Raw genomic sequence first — 11,210 nt, forward strand, 5'->3', positions numbered from 1 at the left:
TGCTGGACTGCTCTTCCACCGAGGCTCGTGATGAGCTTGAGCCATGTCTGCTGCCCGACAAACGCCACTTTCTGGGCCCTCACGGAGGGAGGGTCGGGGAAGGACAAAATGGTCCTGCAATCCTCTTAGTCCTGAAGGACAGCAAGTGTGGGTCGGGTAGGTGGCGGCTGGGAGGGCAGCTGGGGCGTGGGCCCCAGGAAAGGCGAGGGCGGTGGGTCCAGGGGGCTCACTCGTTCCGGTGACCTGCCGGTAAAATGCCCGGAGGGAGGGAGGGTGGAGGCCTTGCTGCTTGGGAATCCTAGCGACACCTCCTGGGAGGTCGGGGCGCCCGCAGTCAAGTCCCTGGGGCGGAGGTCCACTGTCCACGCCGACCTTAGCAAGACCGCTGGCGGGGTACATCCTGGGGAGCTACACCCGGGCTGCCTGCGGTCTTTGGGTGTCCTCCCGCTGGCACAGGAGAGGAGCTCTCGGCCTTCAAAAGCGCCATGTTCTCCATGCACCCCCGGCGCCTCCCGCGGGGCTCCTCTTGACCCTGGATATGGGATCCAGGCCGTTCGCTCACCAGCCGCTGTCGGCTCCCCGAGAACTCTTTCCGTCGCTGGGCCGACGCCACGTCCGCCTGCCTCGGATTGGTCGGTCGTGATGCGAGGCTTTACTGCACAGGCGCACAGGGCATCTTATGGGAAATGTAGTTTCCTCGCCGCCATAAGGGAGAGGCTGAGGCTGCGGGCTGTGGGCGGAGAGGGCCGCCCCTCTGGCCGGAAACCGCCGCTATCTGGGCCCGGCTGGACCTGCACCGCGGCGGAGTCGGACGCCGTGAGGGCGCCAGGGGGCGCTGGGAGGAGGGGGTCGCACGCGAGGCCGGGGGCCGGTTTGGGGAAGGACCGGAAGTGCCTGAAGTCGGCGCCGGAGTGGTCAGTGTCAGGTCCCCGGGCTAGGTGGGGGTAGGGTCTGCGGGAGACCGCGGCTGCGGGGCCGCTCGAGTGAGGCCGGGCTAGGACGGGGACCGCCGCCTCGGGGCCTGCAAGCCCTGACGGCCGTGCGCCCAAGGCGGGTCCCTGGGCGGGCGCCGAGGCTCGTGGGGGTCGGCTGCGGAGGCTCCAGGTGCAGTCAGAGCCGCGGCGGGACAAGGTGATGAGGGTGACGGGCAGGAACCCGGCCGCCCCGCGTAACCCCCCGCTCACCTACATTGCCTATATTGCAGCCCCTGGAGCGCCTGGGGTCCCCACAACCACGGACCATGCTCCTGGTGCGCCTGATCCCGCTGCTGAGGGCTGTTCCTCGGGCAGGTAAGGGACCCCGGGGTGTAGAGGCACCCTGCTTTAGGAATGTGGAGCGAGGAGTCCCTGCCCCCCCCTTCCCCCGCCCTCAACCTGCCCGTGCGTCCCACTGGAGGTGGGCCAGCCAACAACCAAGTAGCAAAAAGGGAAGGCCTGGGCTTGAGAACGGCAGCGTGAGTTCCTGCAGGGAACAAGGTGCGGGGCATCCCCCTCCGTGTGGACAGCGCTGCTCCCCAGCCGCGGTGGCTGGGCTCAGCCCTAGCATCGCTGCTTGGGTGGTAACTGTGCCTTTCCCTGTTCTGCAGGCTGCAGTCGGCCCTGGCCGGCCTCGGGGCTGCTGGGCAGGCGAGCCTGCAGGCCCTGCTACAGCACACAGCCAGCCCGCCCAAGTGGAGTTGCCTCCATCCCTGGGAAGAGGTTCCAGCTGGAGCTTGAGGAGATGCTGGTCCCTAGGAAGATGTCTATCAGCCCCCTGGAGAGCTGGCTGAGCGCCCACTACCTCCTACCCAGACTAGAGGCCAGGGCCCCAGGGACCCTGGCTCCATCCCAACTCTATGAGTGTCCGCCTAGCCAGGTGGGCCAGGGGGCTGAGAAGGGGATGGAGGAGGTCTGGGATGCTCCCCAGATGCAGTGCAAAAATGTGCTGAAGATTCGCCGGCGAAAGATGAACCATCACAAGTACCGTAAGCTAGTCAAGAGGACCCGGTTCCTGCGGCGGAAGGTCCGAGAAGGACGCCTAAGACGGAAGCAGGTAAGCGCGAGCCTTTCAACCTGGGATGGAAATGTGTGACTGTGCTACAGACCGACCAGTCCATTGTCCCTTCCTGTGCCCGCAGATCAAGTTCGAGAGAGACCTGAGGCGTATCTGGCTGAAGGCAGGCCTGAAGGAAGCCCCTGCAGGTTGGCAGACCCCCAAGATCTACCTGAAAGGCAAATGAATCTAGTGCTCCTCTCCCCTGACCTATTACTGCTGGCAACCCACTGTAATAAATGTTCTGGAACTCCTCTGTCCCTGACTGTCCTGTATCCCCTGCTGCCTAAGTGTCACCTGTCTTGGGATGGATGCTGGTGCCAACCTCCAGTTTCCTAGGAGACACAAGAGCCCCAGGATGCAGATAGGGATCCCTTCCCTGAGAAGACTCTTATTCTGGAGCTGAGCCCACAGGAGTGACAGGCTCCTCATTTACTAATATGATGTCAGAACAGCTGTAGACAGAGGCCCAGGCCCACTCTCATGTACTGTCTTCTACAGGAGGAGTCAGACTCTTAAGCCTCTGATGGCAGAAGCACCAGGGGACAGTGCTGGGGGCCTAGGGGGCCAGACTATGAGAGGGAACAGGGAGGGGGGCAGCAGTGCCCCACAGACCCAGACCTCAAATGGCTGCCTGAGATGTCCTGCTCAGCGAGGACTGGGGACCACTGGTCTCCTTTGGGTTCCTTGGCTTTTGCCCCCTCATGGGACCCTGGCTGGGGGCTGATAGGAAAGGATGGCTGGGAGGGTGTCCTCTGGCAGGTTCAGGGTTGGGGGTGGCTGAGAAACGAATGCTGTTTGTGGAATTGGAGGAGCCCTGGAGCATCTGTGTAGACCAGTGGATCTCCACATCCAGGCTTGGTGAGGGTGGGCTGCAAGCAGGGGAGCTTGGTCAGAGCCATGAACATGGTAGAGGCTGTTCTCCAGCCTCTGCCCTGCTTCCTGGTGGCAGAGTTAAAGGATAGGTCTGAGTCATCCCAGCATCCTGATGCTGGTACCTTTCCTGGATCCCCTCCACCCATAAGGGCAACACCACTTCTCCCCAGGCTGTGGGGATTTTCTGTCTTGTCACAGAAACATGTCTGGGAACAGGGTTGAGTTCTCTGCCAGTTAGGCAGGTCTTGGGGAGGCCTGCCACGTGGGCTACCCAGCAGTTTCTCTGGAATGGCACAGACTATGTTGCTCACCCCACGTTTCAGTGAGCCAGGCAGGCCCCTGCCCTGTGCATGGCAGCTAGCCAGCTGGGTAAGCAGGCTTCTACTCACTGGGCTGCACTGGGTCCCTTTCTGTCAGGGGACATAGCACACGGAGGGGCTGTGTATGATGGACAGTGAGGAGTGTGAAGCTGGCTATGATCTGGAGGAGACCTGATACCATGGAAGGTGCAGGCCTGCTTCCGCATGCAGCTGCTGAGGGCCAGCAGTTGGGCTCCCAGCAGCCCCTGTGGTGGGGGCTGGGAACCAGGACAGCCAGAGCACCCTGCCAGCCCAGTCACCTGAGAGGGCCCAAGGGCCCTGTTAGGCCCCCAGCTAGGGTCACAGGCATCCTTCCTGGGTTTTGGGTTTCCTCATTTGGGGGCGCGAGGGCAAAGGTGCCATGGTGCAGTGGTGAGGCCTCTTGAGGTGGAGGGGACTGTGCCCTGTTAGTACCAGGTCTGGCCTCTGCTCCGCCTGGCATCTCAGCCTGGCCTCTGCCTGCCAGTGGTGTCGGCAGCTGCTGGGTGGCTGCTCCCATATCTCCCAGCCATGTTGCATTGGCTGCTCCGTGGCTCCCTCCACCCTTCCCTGGTGGGTGAGAGGAGCAGTGGATGCTAAGTTGATCTGCTATCTGGAGACAAAGCTCTGTGAGCAGCTTGGCTGGGCTGTGATTCCAGGGGTGTGATGGGCTGGTCTGTGCAGGAAGCCACAGGTCCACACTCCTGGGAGCTGGCAGCTGGCACCAGCTGCTTCACCTGGGGTGAGTGCCAGCTGAGGGGTTGGGCTCCTGGCCACATGTGGAGACCTTGGTTGTCTCAGTTGGGGGTGGTCCCACTGACAACAGTGGACAGAGGCTAGGAATGCTGCTATAAATGCCCTACAACGCACAGGGCAGCTGACACCTGAGAATAGGTTGTCCCAGACATCAGTGATACTACGGTTGAGACCGCTGTTCCAGATGTCACTGATCCTGTGGGGTCAGGTCCTGAACTGGCCCAGACCCCACATCCTTGTCTCCCTGCTGCTGCCTGGGCTGCCTGTGTGCAGAGCTTGTCCTGCCTGTGGCTTGGATGTATTTGGGCCCCAACCACGACCTCAGGAGGCAATTTTGGTGTTTCTGTTTTTATCTCTGCAGTTCCTCCCAGGCTGTAAGAAACCACCCCTTCCCTCTTCTGTATGGGGCCTCCACCCTGCCCCCCCCCAGGCTGTGGGATGTACAGCCCCTTCTCCCTGCTGGCCCCAGGCACCCCCCACAGTGAAAGGGCAGAGGCAGGAGGGGTGTGGCAGAGTGCCGCTCCTGGCATTGCCTAGGGCTTGGTTTCTGGCCAGAGGAGGCCCCAGCCAGGGCCAGAGGTATTGGGGGTGTTCTTGGGCATCTGCTGGGGGCTCTGCCTCTTGGCCCCAAAGTAGAGGCATCTCTGAGCTCAGCCCCCATTCCTTGTCACTTGGCTGCTCCATGCAGCCAGTGTCTTCTGGCCTGTGTGTTCCTGGCCACACGGTGGGCCATGGAAGGAGCCAGACAGGCTCAGGCCTCAGGGTAGGATGCTGAGGCTGGATGTTGGGTCCTGAGAGGGGCTGGTTGTGGCCTGCTTATGGCAGATGAGCTGGGAACAGCTGCACTCCCTGTTGTCCAAGGAGTATGCAGGCTGGTGAGAGTGACACAGCCTCCAAATGGAACGGAGATGGAGAAAGAAGCCTGTTTCGCGGGCCTGGCCAGCTGAGCTCTGTGAGAAGGGTCACTGGAATGTGGGTGGGGACAGTCCTCTCTAGGGCTAAGTTCTGGGGAAAGCCCTTGAAGGGCTCTTGATCTGTGGCTCCTGGGATGGGGCTGAGGAGTCCAGAGCTGGGTCTGGAGTTAGCCTCAGGATAGGGACCAGTGGAGACAGCCCCTACCACTTGTCAGGGTACCCAGAGTCCAGCCCATGCTCCCATCAAATTCTGTCCACTGCCGACCTCAGTCTTCTAGGGCCATTTGGATGAGGAATCCGATCCAGGACATTGAGTCGCATGACAGCTGAGTGCTAGGGCTAGAACTAGAGTCCAGGGAGGGTGAGTGGGGTGTCTGGACAGCGTCTGGGGGCCTGGGGTTCTCTTTAGGAGGTGGGGTGGCCTGTGTATCTGCTGAGGACCACTCCCAGATGTACAGGGGAGGGAAGCTCTGAACGCTCCCTGATGACCCAGGGGGGCAGGGAGTTGGGACAACAGCAGAGCTGTCAGGGCTCCTGAGGCAAAGGGGAGGGAAGGCCTCAGGCTGGGTACATGCTTGTGCCACCTCCTAGAGAACATGGTCAAAACCAGGGTTGAGCTACGTTGGGTGGTATTAATAGCACGTGCATCTCATAAAGTGTAAATTGTAGAGTGTACTTGTCCCAGTAAATTTGGGAGCACAGGTTTCTGCCACAACTGGATGCACGGTGAGTGCTTTGTGACCTGGCACTCTGTGCCCCACATCCTTGCCCCCAGTGCTGGCCTCACCTTGGTGTGGACAATCTGCAGTCCAGGAGGAGATTGATCCAGCTCAGAGTCCTGCTGAGCAGAGCTAGCCGACCTTCAGGGTCTGCTGTGTGGGTGGACGGGGCCCCTGAGGCCACCAAGACCCTCTCATGGACAGGGCTGTCCTGCCCACCATCTGTCCCAGCTGAGGTGGGTCATGTATGCAGGGCTGGGCTCCAACATGGCCTTCCCTCTGCACCCAGATCCGGGGGCTCTGGGCCCTTCCCCTCCTCCAAAAAGGAGTGTGTTCACTTTGATTGGCCTTGTTGGTTTCAGTACTTTGTATTTGCAGTTATTTTTTAACTTCCCAGCCAAGTAAGATTGTAGCTCCATGTGAAGTTGTTCTACAAAGCTGATAACAAAACAGTTTCCTTCTTGCCCACTTGAGTCTGACCAAGCTGGCAACCACGGCTTCTTCAGTGGACTCCCTCCTGGTGGGCATGCCACAGCCTGACAGCACTTGCATGGTCTCTGGGCTCAGCAAGATCACATTTTCCTTTTCATACAACTGTTTGTTTCCTTGTTTTTATATTTATCAAAATTCAGCCCTAAATTTGCTGACAGAATTTTAAAAGTCACAGTTTTGGTCAAATTTCTGAAATGATTCTTGTTCACATGGAGTAGCCTCCTGGTGTCCCCTGTCTGGGCTGCCCTGGGCCCCATCTGCTGGGTCCTGGTCACCATGTTCTCCCTTGTTTTCATGGAGTATGTTTGTCTTTTTCCATTTTTTTTTAAAGGTTTATTTATTTGAGAGAGAGCATGCACAGGTGGGGGTGGGAGGGACAGAGGGAGAATCTCAAGCAGACTCCCTGCTAAGCACAGAGCTTGATCCCACTACCCTGAGATTACAACCTGAGCTGAAACTAAGAGTCAGACACTCAACTGACAGCCCCCCAGGTACCCCCATGGAGTATATTTTTCTGGAAAGTGCTCATGGGAGCTAGATCATACAACAAGGACTAATTGACGTGTGTGAGTGGGTTCCCTGCAGTCCCAGGTGCTGTACTAGGTTCTTTATAGGAGCTGCTTCATTTCCTAGTAACAGTAAATCTGTGATCAGCTAGTTTTATCCAACAGCAGAGGTTACCTCACCTACAGTCACAAAGCTCAGAACCTGTTCATGATTCAGCTACAAGTCTGACTCTGAAACTTAATTTAAGAAAATTATTTTAATAGAAGTTTTGCCTGTGAATGCTGAACTAGGTCAGTAGTTCAATAGTGCTATGAAAAATAGCACACCACCTTTCCCAGGGTCAGTTTTAGCCCTCTTAGATGATTCTTTTGGCATTTATTGTCCTATCTTTAAGTTGGTGGCTTTTACATTGTTTTTGACAAAAACTCGAATATATTTTGGGGCACCTGGATGGCTCAGTCGATTAACATCTGCCTTCAGCCTCAGGTCGTGACCCCAGGGTCCTGGGATCAAGCCCCACGTTGTGCTCCCTGCTCATTGGGAAGTCTGCTTCTCCGTCTCCTCTGTCCTTCCCCCTGCTTGTGCTCTCTCTCTGTCAAGTAAATCTTTTTTAAAAAATTGATATCACTACCTGGTGCTTACACACACGCACAGAACTGCAAGGTTTTTAAAAAATATATTTTATTTTTCTATTCATGAGAGACACACAGAGAGAGAGAGGCAGAGACACAGGCAGAGGGAGAAGCAGGCTCCTCACAGGTAGCCTGTCTCAGGACTTGATTCCCGGACCCTGGGATCATGACCAAAGCGGAGGGCAGATGCTCAACTCACTGAGCCACCCAGGTGTCCCAGAACTGAAAGATTTAAAAAGCAACACTTACACTTACTCCTCCTAAGTGTAATAATCTCAGATATATTCTTTCTATTTCTTTTTTTAAAAGGTTTTATTTATTTATTTGAGAGAGAGGGAAAGGAGAAGTAAGCCACCAACTTGTTTTCTTGAAGCTTCTCTTTTTCCTTGTTCTGCAGTGTTCACAGTGATGTAGTTCACTACAGATCTGTTTCCACTTGGAAAAGCCTGATGCAATCTAGAAAGTCTTGGGAAATCCTCCGAGCTGCTGTGCTGTCACCTGCCCACCCTCTCTCCTTTCCCATTTCCTATCTCATTGGCATTTTCAACATTTTCTTTTAATCTATTTAATGAAATTTTAAAAATTTCAGTTACATAATTTTTAATTTCTAAGAGGCTTTGTGTTTTGGGTATTTTGGGGAGATATTTTTAATAGCGCTCACTCTGTTTATGTTTCACAGATGTGATGTCATCTCTTCTGTAAGGATATTAATGATACCTATATTCTCAAGCACAGTGCCCCCATCACCCCTGTCTAGTTTCTGCTTCTGAGATGGTTTTTCTGTTTGTTGACTTTGGTCTCTGTTTTCCATGTTAGTGGGTTTCCTCTGGTAAAACTTATATTTATGTGTGGTCTACAGAGCTCTGCAAGAAATGTCCAAGACACCCAGAAATACTCTCAAAGCACCCTTTCTGTCCACTTGTAGTGGGAGCCAGGATGCTTTGGAGATGTAGCTGCTTCCAGGTGCAGCTGTCAACTTGAGGAATTAAAGCACACAACCCCTCATTCAACTGGAATTTCGGATAAGGAACACGTAGTTTTCATTATATGTGTGTCCTGTGTGGTACTTAATCTGGTGACTCTAACACTGGGTCTGGCAAGAAGCATATGGAACTGGGGCGTCTTTTCATACCAGATGGAATAAGCATTGTCGAAGGCTTATGTGGGTGTGTCAGAGGGCTCAGGAGCCAGCATGGAAGGCTTTCACTGGCCAAGTGAGAAAGCGTCAGAAAGAATATAAACCACACTGGGCTGAAGCATAAAGTGAAATCCACTGGGCAACTGGAGGACTGATCGAGAGGTCATGAGGCATGTAGCCCTCCTGAAATTGATTACATTCTTTGATTGGAAGACTGAGAAGATTTTTATGAGTATATTAGTATAACTTTCTATCTTACTGAAAACCAAAAATGATGTATGAGATTATAAAGTCTCTGAAGTTTGATGGAATGCCCATTCTGATGGGCTTAAATAGGGTAATACATGCTTGTATAGATTTAAAATAGAGAACATGACAGTTCCAAAGGAAAAAAAAATTTAGCTTCTAATGCCTTAGGAATGTTCACCCTTTAAGAAAGGTCATTTTCTTGCAGAATCTACAGCTCAAAAAGAAAGAAAAAAGCAGGGATAATGGTTGATTGTTGGATAAGAAGCAAAGATGTAAATTCATGCAGAGAGCAAGTAATGCCAAGGGGACTTCAATTCAGATAAACATTCATTCAGTGTCGCTTAAATGTCAGGCTGAAAAATGTAGAGTCTGACAGCTTCTATCAGAAAAAGTTCAGGTAATATATTTTTAAGATTTTATTTATTTATTCATGAAAGAAAGAGATAGAGGCAGAGACACAGGCAGAGGGGGAAGCAGGCTCTATGCAGGGAACCTGATGTAGGACTCGATCCCAGGACTCCAGGATCCTGTGCTGGGCTGAAGGCAGAAGCTTAACTGCTGAGCTACCCAGGTGTCCCTCAGGTAATATTTTTAATCAAGGTGAATCCTTGGACAAATTAGACTCGTTTTATGATTTTGATTTAAAACAACTATGTGGGGACACCTGGGTGGCTCAGTTGGTGAAGCAGCTGTCTTCAGCTTGAGTCATGTTCCTGGGGTCCTGGGATTGAGTCCTGTGTAGGGCTCCCTGCTCAGTGGGGGGTCTGCTTCTCCGTCTCCCTCTGCCTCCCCATGCTTGTGCGCACTCTCTCTCTCTCTCTCTGTCAAATAAATAAAGTCTTAAAAAAATAAAACAGTTATAAGATGATAGAAAGTTACAGCTTCTGGAAAGATTAGGTTATTTACTGATGATGCAAAACTTGCATAAACTTTACTAAATGTCCTGGTCTGGTTTTAAGGTCAGGTGAGTTATCTTTATTGAGCTTTTTTTTTTTTTTTTTTTTAAAGTAGTGTCCACATCCAGCACAGAGCCCGACTGGGGCTTGAACTCATGACCCTGGATCCTGACCTGATCTGAAATCCAGAGTCAGATGCACAGACTGAGTCCCCCAGGTGCCTCGGGTAAGTTACTTTACCAGAAAATATTTACAGTCACATAAATGTACACATCTGTGTTTATGTTGAAATAACTGTTCTCTATCATAAAATATGTCTTCTGTAAACCTCAGTGCTCTGAATTATTTGCATTTCATTACACCATTCATCTCTCACTTCCTGTGGTATATTATCTCTGAAGATGTCACAACAACTTCCCCTTCCCAGTACACATGCTGCTTGGCAACGTGAGATTGCTGTCCTTCCTATTGAGAGCTGGGGTCTGACTCCCGGCCCTTGAGGGCTGCCTGGCACCTGCTCTGACTCTCTGAGTGTGGTCAAGTGCTGCCGAGCTTTCATGTTGGGGCCTGGCAGCTTCCATCAGCAGGAGGAAGGCTAGGCTAGACTACTGAGTACCAAGAGGTTGTGAGGCCACACGGACAGAGAGGACCATGTGGGTGGGGGGGCCACATGGACAGGGAATGGGCCATGTAGACACAGAGAGGACCCAGCTGATGGCCACTTTGAGGCCCCAGGTGCCAGAGGGAAGCTGTCTGGATCCTCTGGCCCCCGGTGAGCCATTCTACCAGCACTATGTGGGACACAGACAGGCTGTCCTGTCGGACTTCTTGAGCAGTAAAAGATCCCAGACACAGGTCTGGTCTCCTGCCCCATGCTGTGTGGTGGGGGCTAGGATGCTGCAAGCCATGGCTCTGCCATAGGTGCATAAATCATGGACTGTTCTAGGGTGTCAGAAGGGCATGTATAGGAGGGTCTGCTTTGGGTAAACGCGACCACCCTGGACACCTACCGCACTCTCTCCTGTGGCCATGTCAGGGCTCCAGGATGCCTTTCCACCAGATACTTTCTCTTTTCATCAGGAAAAGCATCTCTGTCGCCCAGACTCAGCCTCCTTGGGGCCTCCCCAGGGGTCTCGAGCTGATCCCACCAAGGCTTGAAGCAGACGGCCTGGAAACACATTCAGCTCAGCCCAAGATCCGCAAGATGAGGCAGAGTAAGTGACAGTCCCAACTGAGAGTGCAGGTGGGGGTGCTGGGCATGCAAGGCAGTGGGAACCCTCCCAGCTGCACTGCCCAAGGTGCATTGCAGGGTGAAGCAGGGTTGGTATCCCTGTGGACAGTGCTGCAGAAAGATTACCAAGGCCAGGTCAAGGCTTCGAGATGGCCGAGGGACCTTGTGTCATGGGAAGACACCGCTGACCCACCCAGCCCAGCCAGACACACAGGAAAACCCCTTCCTGCTGTGTGTTCCTGCTGGGGGAGCTCACACCCATGCTTGCTGTAAAGTGGAGATGCTCGGAGAAGTCCCAGGCCCAAGGGCACCGCCCGTTGTGAGGCTGGTACGGTGGAGGGTCAGCAACCTGACAGCTGGCACATCACACAACCACTGCAGGCCTGTCTCTTTTCTAACAGGACCTAACTGGATAAACCAAATCTGTCACC

The 11,210-nt window shown here is 53.9% G+C and overlaps 1 protein-coding gene across 5 annotated transcripts; it reads left to right on the top strand.

Moving 5' to 3' along the window:
- The first annotated feature begins 680 nt into the window (after window positions 1-680).
- Window positions 681-2,291, top strand: AURKAIP1 (aurora kinase A interacting protein 1). Of its 5 annotated transcripts, none has more exons than XM_072820134.1 (4): window positions 681-914; window positions 1,205-1,289; window positions 1,586-2,031; window positions 2,117-2,291. In XM_072820134.1, exons 2-4 carry the CDS (start codon window positions 1,241-1,243, stop codon window positions 2,216-2,218), a joined length of 597 nt encoding a protein of 198 aa, XP_072676235.1. In that variant the 5' UTR covers window positions 681-914; window positions 1,205-1,240; the 3' UTR covers window positions 2,219-2,291. The 5 variants fall into 5 exon arrangements, with proteins under 5 accessions (XP_072676235.1, XP_072676233.1, XP_072676234.1 ...); XM_072820132.1 differs by having other exon boundaries at window positions 683-816; XM_072820133.1 differs by having other exon boundaries at window positions 806-920.
- The last annotated feature ends 8,919 nt before the right edge of the window (window positions 2,292-11,210 follow it).

Source organism: Canis lupus, chromosome 3 (genome assembly GCF_048164855.1).
Source record: "Canis lupus baileyi chromosome 3, mCanLup2.hap1, whole genome shotgun sequence".
NCBI classification, from domain to species: Eukaryota; Metazoa; Chordata; class Mammalia; order Carnivora; family Canidae; genus Canis; species Canis lupus.

Coding starts and splice junctions, on each gene's coding strand:
- AURKAIP1 (XM_072820134.1), top strand. CDS start 1,241: ATGCTCCTGGTGCGCCTGATCCCGCTGCTGAGGGCTGTTCCTCGGGCA. Junction 1,290..1,585: donor GAGGGCTGTTCCTCGGGCAG/GTAAGGGACCCC, acceptor CCTGTTCTGCAG/GCTGCAGTCGGCCCTGGCCG. Junction 2,032..2,116: donor GACGCCTAAGACGGAAGCAG/GTAAGCGCGAGC, acceptor CTGTGCCCGCAG/ATCAAGTTCGAGAGAGACCT.